Raw genomic sequence first — 20,919 nt, forward strand, 5'->3', positions numbered from 1 at the left:
TGTAATAGTTACACTAGCCCCTCATTTTTGGTTCACCTTTTAATATACTTGTTGTGGTACCTTTCTAAAATGTCTCACATCAGTGTAATGAGTTTCTCTGGCCTACCTAATTATTTGGATTAATTTTTCTGGCATCCTGTGTGTTGCTAGCATTTTGATGTGTTCAAATTTTTCCATTCAGGCAAAGAACTATTTTAAGATCAGGGTATAGGGTACACTCCAAGCACTTTTCCCTGACAGCCTCACTCATCTGAGCAAGGCCTTCTGTAGGTGCTGCCCTCCTTGTCACACACATTCTCTGTGGTGGCTCCCACAGCCTGCCTGAGGAAGTCTGTAATTTCACAGAATGGGCAAAATAGATATGTTCAGGAGGGCCTTGTAAAAAAGAGAACGAAACTTCAATCTAATGGAACAACGGAGAGTCTCTCTACAGGAGACCTCTTACATGAGGACGCTCAAGTGCAGGGAGATGCAATGTTAGCCAGGAAGTGTACTTTAAAAAGAGAGCCAAAGGCTTTGTCAATTTCACCTCTCTACACAAGGGTAGTTTTAAAAGAGCACTGACAGAGATGCTCCTGGGGGTTTGTTAATTTTATCTTCATCTCCACTAATGGGATGTGAAATTGACAGAGCTTTTTATTGTGCCCTTTTATTATCCCCTTTTATAAGGGAATTAAGATTGTAGACTGTTGCAAAATGCTTATTGTATGTATCACTTTGCTTCTACCTTCATAATCAACTTTCTGCATTATAGTATGTCATGCCTTACACAAATTTTTGTTTGTTTGCGTTGTTCCTCAATTCTGTAATCCTAGTCCTACGGTTTACTGGATATTTTATGCACTCTGATCAAATTATTTATATATATTTTTAATCGGTTTTAAGTCTGAGTGAGAAAATGAAGTAACTAAATAAGTTTAGCTATGTTCATGAGAGAATAGTTAAGTACAGGCTATTAAATCAAGAAGGTCAAAAGCAATTATAGTTTACAGACATATTTTCTTATACAGGCTTAGTTTCCTAAGATGCTTTATAGATAACACTATTTTATTATTAAATATTTTGTGTGTGATTGGATTAGCTTGCTTATCTAGGGGAGAGGCTTTAATAGTAATAATTGTATTTATGTTGTGGACAGATTAGTGCCCCGCTCAGAGTGGTAAACAAAGTCAGTGTTATTATTATCCCCATAATACAGCTGGGACTGAGAGGAGTGGCTTACCCAAGCCCACCAACTGAGCTCATAGCAGTTGTGTAATTCCAACCAGCAGAGTGCTGATTTGCAGTCCAACCACTTAACCACTATGAAAATTGCTTATATGATTCAGCACTGGAAGAATGTCTTGCATTGCTATCTGGAAGAATTTATATAATTGCAATAACTTACCCTATGAAAAGTATAAAATCTGACACTCAAATCAATATTGTATTGCAGAATCGCAGGGCCAGATGAATCTCTAACTCTTAATAGCTATTAGTACACTATTAACATACACAGAACTATTCATTATAACTCTTTAGGTTGGTACAGAGTTACTTACTAGCATAGCAGGATTTGAATCCAGTGGCACCTAAGACACCAACAAGCTTTGAGGGTCAGAGCTCCCTTGTTCAGATGCTGGCTCCTCCTTTCAGATCCTGTATCTGAAGAAGAGCTTTGACTCTTGAAAACTTATACCCTGAAAATCTTGCTGGTCTCTAAAGTATCACTGGATTCAAATCCTACTGTTCTAACCAACACTGCTACCTACTTGAAACTTACTAGCATAGTTTTTCAGGACAGTATATTAGTATTCATGCTAAACAGTTAGTTTAGCATGAATTTATCACAGGAAAAGTAGAAGCTGAATGTCAACTTGTCTGTGTCTGAAAAGCCTGTGATGTTTCACTCAGTTACTTTCAAAACATCCTTTTTTAGTTGGATTTAACAAAAACATAATCCTTAGCTATACTGGGAATTGGCATGATTGTTCTGGACATTATACAGAGTATGGACCCAATCTGCAAGGGGGGTTGTCCTTCCAGGGTGTGGTACCTGCTTTTCTTGTTTTCATTTTATATGTCTCTTTGGGCCTTTCTGCGTGCTAAGTTTGCAGAGCAATGAAGATGCAGTTGTTTGGTATTGTTCCACGTCACTTTTCTTGTTACTGTTATAGGGATAATGTATATCTTCTAGATTTGAGTCCAGTGGCACATTAGAGACCAACAAGATTTTCAGGGTATAAGCTTTCAGCACTCAAAGATCCCTTCTTCACGTACTACCCTGGGGACCTAGGATGTGAGGGAGGTGGTACTATGTTTGACTCTGCCTCCTGCAGTAGCCATTTGGGGTTTGACACTCACCACCCGCTCTGAAAATTCCAAAGGTGCACACAGGCTCTAAAAGGTTGGGGATCCCTGGTCTATAGCTATGTCTTCATAATCCTCAAAGTATTTGACCTCATTTTCCTGCAAGATTCCTTGGATTTTCCTCCTCTGGAGCATCATTTGTTCATGATTTGTTCATGTAGTATCAGGTCCATTTGTCTTTGTTCCATAGTAGAATGTTTGTCTTCAGTTTCTATGTTATTTTCATGAGGCATTTTACTTTAAAAGATTTCACAATAGGAACCGCATTGTATTTGTGGGAGATACTCTAAAATATCTGTATTGAAAGATTACCATTTTCTTTTTCTGTATGCTCTCCCCCTTCACTTTTTAGGATATCAATTCTTTTACATAGGAGGGAAGGTGTCATTGTATAGCCTAATCTCATCAGATCTTGAAAGCTAAGCAGGGCCATTCTTATAAGGAAGACTACAGAGGAAGACAACGGAAAACCACCTCTGCTTCTCACCTGCCTTAAAAGCCATTTGCTTGGGTCACAATAAGTCAGTTGCGATTTCATGGCACAGACATATATGTAATTATTTCTGCAGGTATATTTCTTTTATTTTCTTCTGACTTCTTAAATTCCTATTGATGCTATTGATATTATTGATCTAAAGGACGCACATACTTACAATTTTTTTGCGGGGGATAAATATTTTATTTTATTAAAACAAAAAGGGAATACAGAAAAAAGAGGGATAAAGGAAGGGGACAAGAAGAACACATAAACACATTTTTTTGCTTTATTCTGAAACTGGACTGGGATTTCAAAATGCTTGGTGATGACTTTCATATGGCTGTCTATAGAAAGCAAATCCATGTGAATTTATAATCTAGTGCAATATTGCAAATGGGTTTCGTCAATTGTGCTTTCATATTAGGAAAGAAAAAATATATAGTTGAGGCTGGTAATATAAGAAAGAAAACTGTAATTTTGTAAGCCATCATAATATATGACATTACTTGTGGTACTGAGTGGGTGTTCTGAGTAGCTTCAGGATATATTGTTGAAACAGCATATGGGTTGGTGCTATTGTAATAGGCACAGAAATTGTTTACTGCTTCATGAAGGATATCACTTGAACTACTTTGTTACAAGCCTTTAAACTATATCTATCTTTAATATTAGTATTCCAAGTTGCAATCTGTTTATCAAGTAAACTACAATATTCAGATTTGGTTCAAGTTGGCCCCGTAAAATTTTAAACAGGATTCTATAGGCAACTGTGGCTTAATCTATCTCACAAGATGACTGTTGTGAAGATAAAATGGTGGAGCGGAAAACATTGTAAGGCACTTTGGGTTTTCTCTGGGGGAGAAAAGTGGGTTATAAGTATCTAAATTCTCAATGTGCCTTATTTTAGAATAGGTTCCTAATGAGGTTTTAGTTCTCCAGAAATGTGGGAAAGTAGAAAAAGTATATTCAATGTGAATTAGCTTTCTAGCTAGTATGGTTTTTAAATTAACATTAAAACTGACTGAAGCAAGAACTTGCAGTTCAGTGTGTATGGGTGATAGGGTTGCCAGCCTCCAGGTGGTGGCTGGAGATCTCCCGGAATTACAACTGATCTCCAGGCAACAGAGACCAGATCCCATGGAGACAACAGCTGCTTTGGAAGGTGAACTCTGTGGCATCATACCCCACTGAAGACCCTCCCCTCCCAAACCCTGCCTTCTCCACACATCACCCTTAAAATCTCCAGGAACTTCCCAACCCACACTTGGTAACCCTAGTGAGGGAGGAGACTGAATAAGTAACTACAGAGAATATGTAAACCTCTCAAGTATTTTAAGAGTCTAATTGTGCACAATGACTTCAATGTCAATTGAACCAAGATGGATTAGATTACAACCGTTACAGTTTATAAATTTTAAAATAAATCAATTCACTGTTACAAACTGACTTTCATATGGTATTGCTGCATTGATATTCTTAAATACCAGGTTAACTGCCACTTGATCAAATTAATAGGAATTTTGCCATTGAACTCACTGGGAAATGTGTTATTAAGCATGGGAATTATTATTAGAGCTTGGACTATTAATACAAGGACAAGCTTATTTGGTCACATTTGTAAGTTATGGCTAACATCAGCAGCACATTTTCCTAGACATTTCCATTTAATTGTTCAAAGTCTTGATCTATGAAGCTGCAGTCTGCATGACAACAGTATGGAACATATCTAGATGCCAACATTACATTTGGAGGTATTCTTGGTTGCTCCACAATTATGGAACTGTTTGGAGGAGCTTTTGCTGATTAGAAATTTGCAAGTGCTGGACAGGCGTGGAGCTGTTGTTTTGGATTCTGATTTTGCAGATTTGAGGAACCTTAGATTCTTTATAGTTTAAACTTGATTTTGTACTTTTGTTTTTAAAATTCTTTGATTCACTATGGGTTTTAGATGTGAATCAGACTGAGTTGAAAGTACTGCCAAGTAAACAATAATTACTGTCTTGAGTGCTCAGAAAACTTGAACAGACTAAGATTACCTATTATAATTTAGCAGTAACCCCCCCCCACAGTTTTCTCAAGAATGGAGAGACAGAGTAATTTATTGGTAAATAATCAATATTTATTTACAAGTTTAGATAATGGATACTAAAATTGCACTTTCAAAGATTCACTTTGTTTACTTGTCTGCCTGGACAAAAGAAGCAAACACACTGCCTTCTTGTTCCAACAGAATCTCTGGTTTTTCATATTCTAGAATAACTCCTCTCTTCATTACAATAACCATATCTGCATTAAGGATAGTGTTCACACGGTGCTGCAAAGCAAATAGATTATAAATATAATTGCCAAAGACAGAAATACTTATATGTTATCCATATTGGCATCAAAAGACAAATCTGTTTATTTTATTTTGCTGAAATATCATTGCTTATGGGAGTGTAGCTTCACTCTGATCTAGAAACGCACATGATACTCCGATTTAAATGTTTTCTGCTCTGCCTTTCACAAATGCTGATCTCACGAGGTTTCTGTCATTGTTTCTCAGCTCTCTATGCTCAAAATTGCCTGCCCTTACCACTTCTTGTGTTGGCTCTTCTCTGTGCTGGTAGAAGTGACTGGATATACTTATTAGTTCTGAGAAGCCAAATGTAATTCCGTGGTGCTGGCTGGTCTGTTATGAGGATTCCCCCTACACCAGCAGAACAGTAGTTGCTTGAAGTCTTTTTACTGCCTTCACCCACTCAAGAACTTTACCTGCTCAGCTACTGACATTTCAACATTATTAAATAGCTGAAATAAACACTTCCTAATGCTACGTGAGAAACAGACAAATCATGACCAAGCCATCAGGGAGCTGCTGCTGGGAAAATGTTAGTAGAAATTCCCAAATGATTATCTCTTCTGGGCATTTCTCAAAATTGCAGCTACATTTGTTTTTGCAATATGCATGAACTATGCAAAATGATCATCCCCTATAAACACGTTTGTAATTGATCCTACTAATTTTTTTAACAAAATATATTATGCACCAATTGAAGCAGAGATTATTTCATTGGGAACATTAAAAATCTGTTTTATTCCAGGGGTTTTCTCATCATTTATTTTCCTATATCAAACAACTGTGAAATGATCTGAATAATTTTGTATGTTGAAAATAAAAACGATCTTTTGTTTTAATTGAGCGGATTATTTTAGAAGCAAGCATCAACAAATCAAGAGATCAGGCTAACCAGAGACTTGAAATTACATTTTACTTAGAATCTTAGTAGCAAAATATAATGTATACTTACTGCAATTGTTACTACAGTACGATCTGCAAATGCAGTCATTACAACCTTCTGAAGAATGTTTTCCTACATAAACAGGTAACAAGCGTTTTTATTAATTCAGCTATTTATATAAAATGGAAACAATAAATACAAGTAATGACTAATAAAAAGCCCACCCAGTTTTGCTTCCTGGCATTTGTAATTAAGGCTTAACAATGAACTTACAGTTGCCATGTCAATAGAAGCAGTGGCTTCATCCATGATGAAGATACTTGTCTTCCGTACAAAGGCCCTGGCTAGACAGAAGAGCTGCCTTTGCCCTTGACTGAAATTTTCTCCACCTTCTGTGACAATGGCATCTGGATTAAACAAAATTATAATTGGAGAGCCAAATTCAGAGATAGGTCCACTGTTGTTATTACCACTACCCTCCACACACACCAGGAGTTATATTTGGCAATCCCTGCATTTTTGCACACAATGCTTCTTATGGTAGCCACATCAAGTACTATGGGAGCACATGGGAATGGCATCAAGACCCCTGATCATGCTCCAATTCCTGCAGCTGTTATCCCAAACTCCACTCCTCCCTCTTTTTGTACTGCAATTGTGTGGCAGCCCTACCCCACCCCTTCTATTCTGAACCACACTATAGTGCTACAGTGTGGCTTGGCAAGCAAATGTGGGGGGGGGGATGTTTTCCAATGTTGCAATGAACTTAATTTATCTTAAGTTCTTCATGTTTACAGTATTTTGAGAAATGACTTAGAACTGAGTGTGGGTCATAAGGGTAGTGTTATCTGTATAGAGGAGTAGTTGGTGCCTTTGAGGATAAATATGGGGGGGTGGACTTCTGCTGAAGAGAGGGCAATTGCAAGGTCATTCAGATAAAGATTAAAAAGTAGAGGTGCTAAGTTCGCCGGGCCTGTAAGACAGAGCTATTCCGCCAGGAATATGGCTGACGCCGGGCAGTGCCCCCCCGTGAAGGGGGGGTTAAACCATCGCCCCTATGCAAACACAGAGGCATGTATGAACCACTATGCAGCATGAACTGTAATACTTAATATTTTTAAATGTTTTTAAATGTATTATTTAATGTTTTTAAATGTTTTTAATGGTGTTTGTATTTGTTATCCGCCCTGAGCCTGCGAAAGCGGGGAGGGCGGAATATAAATATAAATTAAATTAAATTAAATTAAATTAGAGCATTGCTTCACTCCATAACACTCCATAAGTTCTCCCTTTCTACACAACAGACTTGAGCCATACAAGGGGAATAGAGATTTTTAATTAGCCAGAACCAGGGCTTTTTTCCTGGAAAAAGAGGTGGTGGAACTCAGGACTGCACACTTTGGGTAAGCTAGAACAAGGGGGGAGTTTTTTAAAGTTCAAATCTCCCTAGGTGAAAATGGTCACATGGCTGGTGGCCCCGCCCCCGATCTCCAGACAGGGGAGTTTAGATTGCCCTCTGCAGCGGTGCAGAGGGCAATCTAAACTCCCCTCTGTCTGGAGATCAGGGGGCGGGGCCACCAGCCATGTGACCATTTTCAAGAGGTGCCAGAACTCCGTTCACTGCGTTCCCGCTGAAAAAAAGCCCTGGCCAGAACAATCTTTTATCAATTGAAGTATGTTCCAGTTTTCGCCACAGTCTTCTTCTGTGTATGGTGTCAAAAGCTCTCTTGAGATCAGTGTCCCCTTCAACATTTCTTTTGAGGAAACTTCTCTCCTACATAGAACGTTCTTGATTTGAGCATAAAGGAGTATTAATTGGGTACCATTGAAAATAATGGGGGAACCACTGAGGTGGAGCAGCCTTTCATCCTGTCCACACCCTCTTTTCTTCAGGATATGAGATGAAAGAAAACTTTACTTTTCACTTCAGTATTTTTTTCTTCTTAGAATTGTTACTATTTTTACTTAAGACTCAGTGGGTTGTGCTATTCAGGAAAAGCCTTACGGGGACAAGCACATATGTTCCTGAGAGGGCAGGTTTTGGGGTTGTGGGCGGCAGTGGTCCTGTTGAGGGTAAATTGCCACAAATTATGACCTATTATAATTACACATTATAATGTATGTAGTTCTGTGATTTCCCCCCTGTCTTTTTAAATCAGAAAGCATCTGCTGGGACAGTTATTTAAAGGGGGAAATTACTATGGAGATAAAAGGGCGTGCTGTTTTCCAGATTAAAAAACCTGCTGTACCCAAAGCTGCTTATGGCTACCAGTTTTTTTAAAAAAGTGTAACAAAAGTAATGACAGCTCCACAGTACTACTTCCATTTTTAAAAAATAATATACTAGTTAAGATTCAAAGACAAATGTCTTTAACATAGATCCTTCCACAGATGAGGGAATTATTACCTAGTCCCCCAGGTAAAGCTTTCACCACATGTTTCAGTTGTGCTATTTCCAAAGCTTCCCACAGCATGCTGTCTGTGCATTTTTTTTCTGGATCCAAGTTAAATCTATATATTTAAAAATAAAATTACAAATTAGTATCAAACTCTGCTTCCCAGACACACAAGCTTCTTATCACCTGAAATCCAGCAGGTGAAACAGCTGAAGCACAGCCAACACTCTCTAGTTCTGATCCAGCAGGTGAAACTCAGTTAGCTGGCCCCAGCCCTCTAGCTTCACCTCCACCCTTAAAGCGCTGAAGAAGGAAGCTGAGAATGGAACTGCAGGCAAGGAGGCAAAGTGCACGCCTCCTTGCCTGGTGCCAGCTGCCCACCCCCCACCCCCCTGATGATGAGAAAGAGTAAGCGCAGGGTCCTTTCCCAAGCAATTGGCTGCACTCATGGCCCTTAGCCCTGGGGCTATAAAACCAGTCAAGAGAGGCTGCTGGCTGTGGATGCAACGCGTACAATCGCTGTGAAGCCATTTACTTTGCCTTACCTTGCCTGGTCCCTGAAAGCCTAACTACTGGACCTCTGACCTTGGATTGCCTGACCTCGCCTAGCCTGCATGCCCCGACCTTGGACTGAACGACCACACCTTGCCTAGCCCCTAGAGTCTCAGCCTTGGACTGGGTATTGGAGCCAGCCCACCTCCCAGCACCAGTACTGGGAACCTGCAGGCCAGTACGATGCTGATGATACTCAACTCTATATCTTGCTATCCAGGTTCCCACAAGATTCAGTAGAAATTTTGGACTGCTGCCTGACAGCTGTGGTGAAATGGCTGAAAATGAACACATTGAAATTGAACCCATTAAAGATGGAAGTGATGCTTGCTGGAAAGGCAGAGATCCTGAAGGACATTGTATTCCCCACTTCGGATGGAGTTCGTCTGATCCTTGCAGACTCAAGTTAAGAGCCTAGGAATTAAACTGGATCCAGTACTATTACTATAAAAACAAGTTAAGGCAGCTGCAAAAAATGCTTTCTACAAACTCTCCTTAGTCTGGAAAATGGCTTCTTACCTTGACATGGCTGACCTGGCCACCTGGATCCATGTAGTATCAGGAGTTGACTATTGTAATGCACTATACATAGGTCTTCCATCTAAACTAACAAGGAGACTCCAATTGGTGCAAAATGCTGTCGTTTGACTGTTATCAGGAGTGAGCAGGAGCATGAACATCACTCCCATCCTGCAGTCACTCCACTGGCTACCCATCAGTTACTGTGCTCAGTTCAAGGTAGTGGTTCTGGCATACCTATGGGATCACCTCCTTCCCTATACTCCATAGCAGATTCGCTCTCCCAAATAGGGTTTATTGCAGGTGCCACCCTGCACATTGGCGAAATCAACAGCAGCCCATACACAAGCTTTCTCTGTGGTGGCCCCTACCCTGTAGAATGGCCTGCTTGAGGAGGTCAGGAGAGCCCTCACTTTCCTGACATTTTGCAAATGATGCAAAACCGAATTATTCAAAAAGGTTTTTTATTCAGATAGGAGGGCTGTATTGTAGGAAGGGGACCTCAGATGATCTGCTAATGAGTTAGGGACCATAGACTTCACCAGTATGATGTATTGGATTTCTGCTACTGCTGTCTTTACCCTATGGCATTGTTTATGGAAATGTTCTTGATGCTGATTGTACTAATCTCACACTGTGCAATCCACTTTGAGGCTCAGTGAGAAAGGCAGACTATAAATGACACAAACAAACAAAGCAGAAATTCAATTTTGGCCCCACTAGGATCCTGTAGCTTTTGGTTTTCAACAGAAAGTGACGTTATCGGGGCATCCAGAGTATGCATGTGAGGATCACAGATTGTGGCCCCCACCTGCTTAGCAACTCCCCATCCTTGCTTCCAAGGTAAGTGGGCCTGGCAACCTAATGTACCAAAGCATTAGAATACTCACTAGACTTCATTGGGATGCAAGCCTGATAAAGTTTTACATTTCAGAAGTAAAATAGACATTTTTCCTTCTTGATTTACAAGACTGTATGTATGGAATTCCATTCTGTACATATGTTGTATTAAAAGTTTATACTATGTCTAGAGAAATGCTGTTTGGGACCAGGTCATAGCAGAGACCAAGAACAATTTTGCAACAGAGATCTCTGTTCAAAGCATAAAACGGACAGTGCGGGAATAACTGTCCCTGATGACTTCCATCATAACACTTACCGGATTGTGCCGCTGAACAAAATAGGATCTTGGAGAATGATTGACAGTCTGGATCTCAGTGTTTGTAATGGAAGTTTGGCAATGTCTATGCCATCAATAATAATCCTTCCTGTTTTTGTTTTTTTTTGAAAAAGAGTGAACAATGTTTATACCCTCCATCATAAGGCCTATTTACTTTACATTGAGCTGTAGGTGAAGCACATATGACAGGCATGCAGCTAGAGGAAGAAACCTCATTCACCTCACACAGGATGCCACTGTATTTCAACAGTAAAATCAATGGACCTTAAACTTAATTAAATGAAGGACTGCATCCTTAATCTAGACAGCCGTAGGTAGTCCTAATATAAATTATGGATGTAAATCAGCCAATGTAAAATCTTCAAATTCCATTTATTTAAATGAGAAACTCAATACAATTTTAAACTACTTAATTTTAATGGGATTTTACTCCAGCCTTACTTTTATATTTTCTAACATTCACAAGCCAAGTCCAGCATGTTCAATTAAAAGGGAAAGAAATGTGATTTTTTTTTAAAAAAATAAAAGGTAGAGATACTCAACTGTATACTGAATCTAAAATACACTTTTTTGGTGTGTATATACAGAATCCACAATATCATGCCTCTTTTTTAAAGCAGTGTGCTGGAGAATGAAGCTTTAGAGCATTTAATGAAGGTTATGTAGAGGGGGCCACTGATCCATGCAGAAAGTATCTGCAGCTGAATACTACTTTGATACCAAAGCTGATATATCATGATAGAAATGTCTCATTCTTGTCATGAGGACAAGACATACCCTAATACATGCCCTAATACATGCACATTCAGAACTACTACAATGTAGCTTAATTTTGTCACTATTGAAGTCAGTGGAAATAATATTATTAATGTTCTTATTTTTTACTAGCAACAGAGCCTGTTTCTTTAAAAAAACAGGCCTTAGAAAATCCAGGAGTACTGGCTTCCTGCTGCTGTGGCTCCCTCTGGAGGGGTGTGTGGGCTCGCCTGGCCATCCTGCCTCAGCAGTGCCCTCTGGAGGCTGCACTGATCATGATGCACTTTTTATCTGGATGCTCCTGTGCTGGCTCACCAGGATAAAAAGTGGGTCATCGCCAATATGGCTTACTTTTTATAAAGAATGATATATAAATGGAAGTACATTATATATATACAGATATACTAAAATATTGATTACCATGCAGAAATCAAAATCATAAATGGATTTTTAAAAAATGCTTACAAAAGCAAATGGCCAATGCCAAATAACATTTTATATCATCTTTGGAGCTCAACAAGGTAGAAGATGGCAAAAGACTGATAATTGCCTCCTAATTTGGACCAAAACTTACAAAGCTTATTTCAATCGTACTTCCTTGACATTTCAATTTTACCACACACAAACTGGAGATGCTTCCCTAATAGTAGCACTGGCTGATGTGCACAGATACAACCTTACCTTCAAAAGTATCAACCATTCTAAAAAAGGCAAGAGAAAAAGAGGATTTTCCACTGCCTGTTCGGCCACATATTCCAATCTGCAGATAAGAAATAAAAGAAGAATGGTAAAATTTAGTAGAAAGTAGAAATTATAATTGCTAGATTTTCTGGAGAAAGCACAAAAACGTTTTAAGAGCAATCCTGTGTGTTACAGGCAATATACTTTGGTTCAGAAAGTGGATCTCATAAGTAAACTACAAGAGACAAATTACATGAGGACACTCATATGAAGAGAGTTGCAATGTTAGCCAAGAAGCTGAGTTTTAAAAGACAGATTGGAAAGCTCTGCTAATTTCCTCTCTCTACAGAGCCTCAAAGAGTGTGGGTCATAAGGGTAGTGTTATCTGCATAGAGGAGTAGAGTTAGTGCCTTTGAGGATAAATATGGGGGGTGGACTTCTGCTGAAGAGAGGGCAATTCCTCTTTGCCTCCTAGAAGGGGAGGTGAAACTGACAGGTGAAGAGGAAATAAACAAACTCTCTGAGGAGCAATCTTTGCTGGTCTGTAGAGAGGAGAAATTGACAAAGCCTTCTAATCTATCTTTTAAAACTCAGCTTCCTGGCTAGCATTGCGACTCCCTTCACGTGTGCATCCTCATGTAATTCATCTCCTGTAGCTTAGCTCTCAGAGTCTCTCTACATGAGACATCTTACACAAGAATGCTCAAGTGTAGGGAGACACAGTGTTAGCTGGGAAGCATAGTTTTTTAAAAAAAAAGAACCAAAGGCTCTGTCAATTTCACTTCTCTACATAGAGCTGGCAGAGATCTCAGGGGATCCCTGAGGTGAAGATGAAATTAACAAACCTGAGGAGCAATCTCTGCTAGCTCTGTGTGGAAGAAATCTTTTACTCCTTGGCCCTGGGTTGTGAGGTAGCACAGTTTGGTGGGGGAGGACATTCCCCCCCCCAACTTATGATATTTCCAAGAGTAGGAATTAAACCCAAGGAGAGGACATTTCACATAATCAATCCCCCCACCATGATTTAATTGGTGACCACTGTCATTCATTAGAGAGGCCATTTGTTTGGAAAAAACATATAAAATGCTTTAAACAAATCATAGAATCATAGAGTTGGAAGGTACCTCTAGGTCATCTAGTCCAACACCCTGCACAATGCAGGGGGGTTGGAATAGATGACCCTAGAGGTTATAATAAATAAAATATATTAATTACTTTAGAGAAGATTGTAATTTCTTTGTAATTTCTTTGTAATTTCTGAAGTTTTAATTTCCCTTATTTATATGAGGGGATGAGATTTAAAATATGAGTCTAGAGAAAACAATACATTTAGCAACCAAAAGACATCATTGCTGTATTACCTTTTGTCCTGGAGAGATGTGGGCATTGACATGCTTTAGAACTGGTTTCAGGGTACTGTCATAGCGGACATATAGATTCTGTATTTGAATCTCACCCTGGTCAGGCCAGTTTTGAGGAATTTGTGCTGGAGCTGTATCCAAAGCAATAAAATAACAAATATTAGTCACTAGTGATAAATGGGTTAGTCTTCTAAATGTTTGGGTAACCTGGGACACTTCCATTTCACTGGGAATCATTAAACATTTAACAAACACTGTAGGATATACTATATCATACTCACAGAGGAGCCCATCATAGTTTTCAGCTTCTGTTTTTATAAGACCATTTAGTCTTTTCACTGCTCCAAGCTGCAGTTCCATGTCAGCCAGGTTGCGAACCATCCAGTTTAGGTAGTTAGATACCTAAAATTTATAGCTAAATAAGATTTTTGTCTGTAGCTAGTAGAGAATACAGCAAGTATCTCATCTCAAAATTCCCACTTCAAATTATTTGAAGTCAATAATAAAAAGAAAGCTCCCATTATCCAGAAATCTAAATAGTTGAAGGTACTTTGTAGATCTTCTAGGCCACTCACACAGGCTGTAGTCTTAAGCTTTTAGGCTAGAAACACTTGTTTGGAACATAATGTACGTTAAAACTGGAATACTGAATGAGATTCTTAGTTCCTATCACATGCTACAATTTTGGGGATAGTAATGTAGAATGAAACTTATGACCTCAGTGCAGCCTTCCTCACCAGTTTAATTTACTTACCATCAAAGCATAAGTTAGTCCCAAGCCTACAAGACCAGAAGAAAGATGATTGTATAGAGAATTTGTAATTGAAGCAACAGCTGCTATGAGTACCACACATGCCCCAATATATTCCTAAAGAAATGATAAGAATATAAGGCATCAGTACACAAAGAAAGATAGTACCAATCACACTATTTTTGATAACTTCAGAGTAAAAGAACTGATCTTTGGAACCAGGGCAGGCTGGCCACTAAAGTTATTGGGGCAATTCCTGGGCCATTGCCCTGGAGAAATGCTGAGTTGTCCCCCAGAGGCCCCCAGCCCCATTTGTCCTCTGTTCAGGGGATGTTTGCAATGCTGGGGATCCACTGCTTCACCTGATGTAGATAAAGAGCTATCTGGGGGTGGGGTGGGGGGCAAGCACGCTGCATCCCAGTCATCATCCTGACAACTGTTGGCAATGCACCTGACCTAAGCTTGTCAGGGCTGAAGTGCTTCTGGCCCTTCAGTGCCCATCTCCAGGCCCATTTTAGCTTTCCGGTTCATCCATGTTTGGGATTGCTGAGACTGAGATACAGGGCACAGAGCTTTAATCACTGTATGTTTTAGTATTCTCGAGATTCTCATATCCTCCAGATATGGAAAATATACTGAATAGTATAGTCTCATTCAATAGCTGCACATTATGTGTCAATAAGTTGTGGAAAACATTTTTAAGTAGATTGGTCTTCTGGTCAGTTTTCAAATTATAAGAGGCCTCTTTAAGTATGTAGCAAATAATGAAGAAAGAGAAGCATTTTGTAATGGTGACTATCCTATTTTTGAATCTGTATAGTTGTTTAGGATGAATGTTTAGGATCTGCATAGTTGTTTAGGACTTGAGAAAGGTTATAGTGTCTTAATAAACCATGAGGTTTGCTGGCAGATATAATAAAAATATATTTGCATTGTAAGTTTCAGCAGGGTTTTACAGGACCAAAATTCAGTAAGTGAAGCTAGATAATGTGGATGTAGAGATAATAATTTAAAAAATTAATAAAAAGGGTTAGACATCCTTTTTGTTCCAAGGGCCAAAAAAAGACCACAGCATACGTGTGACAATATAGTATATTGGCAAAAAGAATTTGGGGGGGAGGATGAAGGTTGTACTTGCCAGATACTCAGAGAACAAGCTGAGCCTCAGTAACACTGCCAGCACTTCAGGACAGTGCTACTTGTCCCTTAGGCAGAAAATCAGCCCTGTGGACTGAGCAATATGGTCTGGCAGGCTGCTGTTTGACATGTGGGCCTAGCATAGTCTATGTCCTAGTGAGTTTTTAGTTGTCTTGCACCTAAAAAACCACAGGATTCCTACCAGAAAAGAACTGTCTATACTATGTATGTGTGCGTGAAGTGCCATCAAGTCACAACTGACTTATGGCAACTCCAACAAGGTGCTTTCAAGGCAAATGAGAAGCAGAGGTGTTTTGCCATTGCCTTCCTCTGCAGAGTCTTCCTTGGCGTTTTCCCATCCTGCTTAGCTTCTGAGATCTGATGACATCAAGCTATACCATGCTGCCTTCCCTCCATACTATATGTACTATATAAGAATAAACTGTCTTTAGGCTAAAGGGTCATCTACTGCCATATATAATCTCTAGACAAGGTAATTTACTTGCCATCCGAACTTCTAGCCAGCGATTGGCCGCTGTAAGGAAAAGGGAAGCGATGTTGTTAGAATCCGTATATTCAAGAATCTTCTGTTTAAACCGGGTTTCATACCTTTTATAAAACATAAATGATAGATCAATACAATGAAATTAATTTAGCTATAACATATAAGACACCTTGACAAAAAAGAAGAGTCCAGTAGCACCTTTAAGACTAACCAACTTTATTGTAGCATAAGCTTTCGAGAATCACAGTTCTCTTCTTCAGATGCAACCGCATCTGTAGAAATTATTATTTCTACATCTGGATCTTGACAAAAAAGACATTCAAATGCTAGGGCAGCTCCCATTCAAAATATTATCAGGCACATATAAATAAATCTATGTAATATTGCATAATGAAATCAGAGTTAACAATTCATCACTTACAATTAGAGTTAGCATTTGATGACATTTTCTAATTCTGACGACATTTTCAGAATTCTGGCATCTATCATAATGGTCTTCTCAGAAGACGAAAACAGATTTCATGGCTTATGCTAAATAAGAATCTTTGAAAGAAACCTTGGGACTGATAATGGCTGAGGAAAGGAATTTGGATGAATATATATGACAACAGCCATTACAGGTGCACTGATGCTAGTAAGAGGACTGGAGTAGGCTTTATGAAACTTATTATAAAAAATTGTCATGCCAATTCTATCTGCAAGATATTGCACTGTATTTTAAAAGGTTATGATTAGTGATCCACTGGTCAAATCCACATAAGATACTGGAAAATCCGTGAATGTACCTCCAGAGTGGGGTGGTGGTGTAGATTGTTTTCCCCTGCATCATTTCTCCAATGACAGGTGCCTCCCCCCGCTATTTTCCCCAATGGATGAAAAATACAAGTTGTCTCAGTGTTGTCCATGTGTTTTCTCCATTTGAAGTAAACAGCAGTTGTGAGAAAAAGGGTTGCTAAGTGTCTGCTATTCACCTGGACCGGCCGGTATTTTGAGGGACTATCCAGGGAAAACACTGGACACCTCCCTGCCCATTGCCCAGTGCAGCACCAGCAAAAGTGGTCAGCCAGCTTGGGCAGCCTCTGCAGCACCCCTGTAGTCCTCCAGAGGCTGCGTGGCACCAGCCTGAGGACCTGGGTAGCTCCCTGAGGCTGTGCACGCTGCAGAAACGGCCAGCCAGCACAGGCAATGAGGTGGCCTCCACGGTGCTCAGGCTGGTGCCATGTCTCTGTAGTGCTTCTGCCAAGAGCAGCTGACCAGCCTGGGCACCCAGGTGGCTTCCTGAGGTTGTGCATGCCTGCATAAGGGGTCAGCCAGTGCAGGCACCAAGGCAGCTTCCACAGCACAGCTTCCTCCTGTTGGCCTTCTGAGGCTGCATGGCACCAGCCTGGGCACCCAGGCAGCTTCCTGAAGCTGTGTGCCTGCAGGAGCAGCCAGCCAACCAGCCGAGGCTGCCTCTGCAGTGCTCCTGCTTTCCTCCTGAGCCTGTGCACACCTGCATGAGTGCCCAGGCACCTGAGTGGCCTCCAGAATGCTCCTCCTGGCTTCCTGAGGCTGCATGCACCTGCAGGAGCGGCCAGCCAGCCCGGGTCCCAGTGCCAATGATGATGTCATGGCTGAAGTGACGTCATCTCGGTGGACTCAGGGCAGCAAGAAGAAAAATTAAGGTGAGTGCCAGAGCCCTGTCTGGTTTCTTTGGGGAGGCCATCTGGCAATTCTACTGCAGACCATTTGAAGGTACGAAAATGGTACAGGGAGAAATGATTGACAGGCTTTCTTATGGCAGCTAGGACTTGGTTCAAGTAACTTACTGGCTACTATTTAAGAAAACATATGATAGAGATCTGTTCATGAACCTTTTGATCTCTTGTCTTGTTTGACCTAAATCTCTCATCCTCTGCTACTGAACATATATTCAGACATTAATAAGTATGTGTGGTAATTATAATTGATAAGAGAATAAAGAAAAAAAATCTTATTTGTAGCTTCAGAATCAGAATCTTTTCTTGCTAATGTTGATTAGATTCAGGAAAGCTAGTTTGAGGATTAAGACAAACAAAGCTCAAATATGGTTGTTGTGGGTTTTCCGGGCTGTATTGCCGTGGTCTTGGCATTGTACCTCCTCAGGATACAGTGAAGCCTCCCACCATTAGCATTCCACACCCTGGGAAACTCTCACAGGATGACTCAGCTCAACCCCACCCCTCCTGAGTAGATACAAATGACCCACATCTTTTCCACACTGTGACACTGAGAGATCTCTGTCTTTTGGTGCTACACCTCTGAAGATGCCAGCCACAGCTGCTGGCGAAACGTCAGGAACTACAATGCCAAGACCACGGCAATACAGCCCGGAAAACCCACAACAACCATCATTCTCCGGCGTGAAAGCCTTCGACAATACAAAGCTCAAATATTAGCTAGTTTTTGATAAATACCTCTTTCATTTGTTATCAGGCTAATTTTGGAAACATGAGTGCATTGTTTAGAGATTAGAAACCAAGCTTCAAATGTCACAATTACTTCATATAAGATAGCTGAAAAGAAGCACAGTTCTAAAAATAACCAACGAGGAAAACATGCCAGTGAATAAATACAAAGACTTGTGAACGTGCAATTCATTTTGGATCAGAAGTTTATCAATTAGCTGGCTCCATCTTGGTTACTTAAATTCTGAACTAGCCCTAACTAGGCAGCAGATCACAGAATGAAACTTAGAGGAGATGTTCCTGAATCCACTGAAAGTACATGACAGAAGGCATGAGGAATGATCAGTTCAAGAACATTCCATATCATGTTGCATTAATGACTACAAGGATATTTTTATCTTCTTTGATATGGAGAAGGCAAAAGATTTTTAAAAGAATGTCATGGATTAAAAATATCAGATCAGTAGATTCATATGCCACCAGGCAAATTAAACATGAAAAAATATTATCAGGAACAGACTCTGAAGATCTAACACAATATGTGATAATGATAGCAATTAATGCATAAATACAGAACTAATTTTGCTACTTTGGATCTGCCCAGGAAGCTCCATATAACTGAATATAGCTAGATGGATATGATAATTAAACAATTAAACCCACGATGCTGTTTTTCTCTTCAGTTATTTGCTGTGGTACTAATTTGTCACATACTTTCTCCATGAGTCAAACACAGGTACTGATGGAGATATTCCACTCCTGATCCTTAGACGTATTACTAATGTGAATGAGATAGCTGTGGAAGACCCAGATGGCGTGGTTGATTCAACAACTATATCCATAGTTGAATGGGGAGGGGAGGAAATACTACCACTGGATTAGAACTCCAGAGCAAGAAGCCCAGTGCTCCTAGTAGGTTCCTCCAACTTTCTCTAAGATCATAACCAGGCCTCACTTTGAAGATCTACCAAGATCTACATCTGAATGTAAGTATAGGCCATATAAGGTGTGGAGCTTGGCTTGAATTTTTATTTATTTATTTTATTTATTTTTTCAATTTATATACCGCCCATCCCCAGGGGCTCTGGGCGGTGAACAGTTAAAATCGATAAAAACAAAAACTAAAATCAATATACAAATAATAAAACAAATTAACAAGGTGCAGTGGTGGGGAGAACCTTCCCCACCCCAAAGGTGGGAGGCCAACATGGCACCGCCCCCTTCAATCACCAAACGCCTGGTGGAACAGCTGTCTTACAGGCCCGGCGGAACGATAATATGTCCCACTGGGCCCGGGTTTCCATTGACAGAGCGTTCCACCAGGCTGAGGCCAGGACTGAAAAGGCCCTGGCCCTGGTTGAAGTGAGGCGGGCTTCCTTAGGGCCGGGGACCACAAGTAAATATTTATTCGCTGATCGAAGCGATCTCCGGGGAACGTACAGGGAGAGGCGGTCCTGAAGTGTGTTTCAATATATAAGTATGGCTCCATTCTCCTGATTTCTCAAACAGATACAATCCCTAGTAGTCATACACCACAAACCAGCTCCTACAAGAAGTCTACTCTGCCCTGAATGTTTCCAGTAGACATGGGCATGAACAGGAAAAAAAATGAATATGGTGTTCATTGTTCATTGCCATCCACGAACAACAAACAATGAACACTGACAACCATGATCCTGTTCATGAACATGTTTGTTGTTCATGGGGGCCAGCAGGATCTCCTCCAGCCATCAAGATCCCTACCGCACCACTCCCAGAAACCCTACCTGAACAGGCAGCAGGAAAGGTACCAATAATAAATAATAGCTTGGCCCCAGAGCCTGGCAGCAGCCCTGGAACTTGAAGGGGTAGATCCATACCACACCACTTCCAGAAACCCTTACCTGAGCAGGCAGCAGGAAAGGTACCAATAATAAATAATAACTTGGCCCCAGTGCCTGGCAGCAGCCCTGGAACCTGAAGGGGTAGATCCCTTCAGGGAGGGAAGGGATAGGGACCTACCCTTTCACACACAAAGAAAATTCAAGCTCCAATGCACTCACCTTGTCTAACAGCAGCTGTCTCTCCCTGAAAGCCAGAGCTGGGAGCCCCCCTCCCCCCTGGTCTTTTCCTCTTGTAACAAATTTGGAGCTCCAGTCCACACTTGGAAGGAAGATCTGCCTATCAAGCTAAATTGGGCTTAGATTGGGGTTTCCAGGGCAACAGCAGGAGTTCAGACAGAGTCCAGAAAATCCCTGCCTAAGTTACCAAGGGAATTGATTGCAGGTGGCAGACTGTCTGGCTTGACGAACAGCAACGAACGAGGCTTGCAATGACCACGTGTTCGTTTAGAATGGGGCCTCACAAACAGCTTGTTCGCAAACAGCAGATTGGGCTTTTTGTGTTTTTTTTTAGTTCGTATTGCTGTTTGTGTCCATCTCTAGTTTCCAGTTGACAAGACATTACTGGTTACAATGGAGTAATCTGCCAGGTAGCACGCACTGATTTGTGCCAGAAAAGATTACTCCATAGGGCTGCCTGACATTCTCCCAAATACTATCCCAAAATATGGCCCACTCACAATATTTTACCACGTACTTGAATTCTTCTTGTATAGGAGAGCAAACA

At 40.5% G+C, this 20,919-nt stretch overlaps 1 protein-coding gene across 4 annotated transcripts in view; it reads right to left on the minus strand.

The window, feature by feature from the left end:
- Positions 1–4,889: 4,889 nt before the first annotated feature.
- Positions 4,890–20,919, minus strand: part of ABCC8 (ATP binding cassette subfamily C member 8) — a 118,835-nt gene continuing 102,805 nt past the window's right edge. For all 4 annotated transcript variants that reach the window (XM_054972167.1, XM_054972166.1, XM_054972165.1 and 1 more), the window contains 10 exons: positions 15,888–15,990; positions 14,248–14,361; positions 13,775–13,895; positions 13,494–13,624; positions 12,133–12,211; positions 10,675–10,783; positions 8,456–8,559; positions 6,322–6,455; positions 6,118–6,180; positions 4,890–5,141 (listed from right to left, as the gene is read on the minus strand). In XM_054972167.1, coding sequence (XP_054828142.1) covers positions 5,004–5,141; positions 6,118–6,180; positions 6,322–6,455; positions 8,456–8,559; positions 10,675–10,783; positions 12,133–12,211; positions 13,494–13,624; positions 13,775–13,895; positions 14,248–14,361; positions 15,888–15,990 — 1,096 coding nt within the window. In that variant the 3' untranslated portion in view covers positions 4,890–5,003. The remainder of the gene's footprint in view (positions 5,142–6,117; positions 6,181–6,321; positions 6,456–8,455; positions 8,560–10,674; positions 10,784–12,132; positions 12,212–13,493; positions 13,625–13,774; positions 13,896–14,247; positions 14,362–15,887; positions 15,991–20,919) is intronic.

This window comes from Eublepharis macularius, chromosome 2 (assembly GCF_028583425.1).
Source record: "Eublepharis macularius isolate TG4126 chromosome 2, MPM_Emac_v1.0, whole genome shotgun sequence".
Lineage (NCBI taxonomy): Eukaryota > Metazoa > Chordata > Lepidosauria > Squamata > Eublepharidae > Eublepharis > Eublepharis macularius.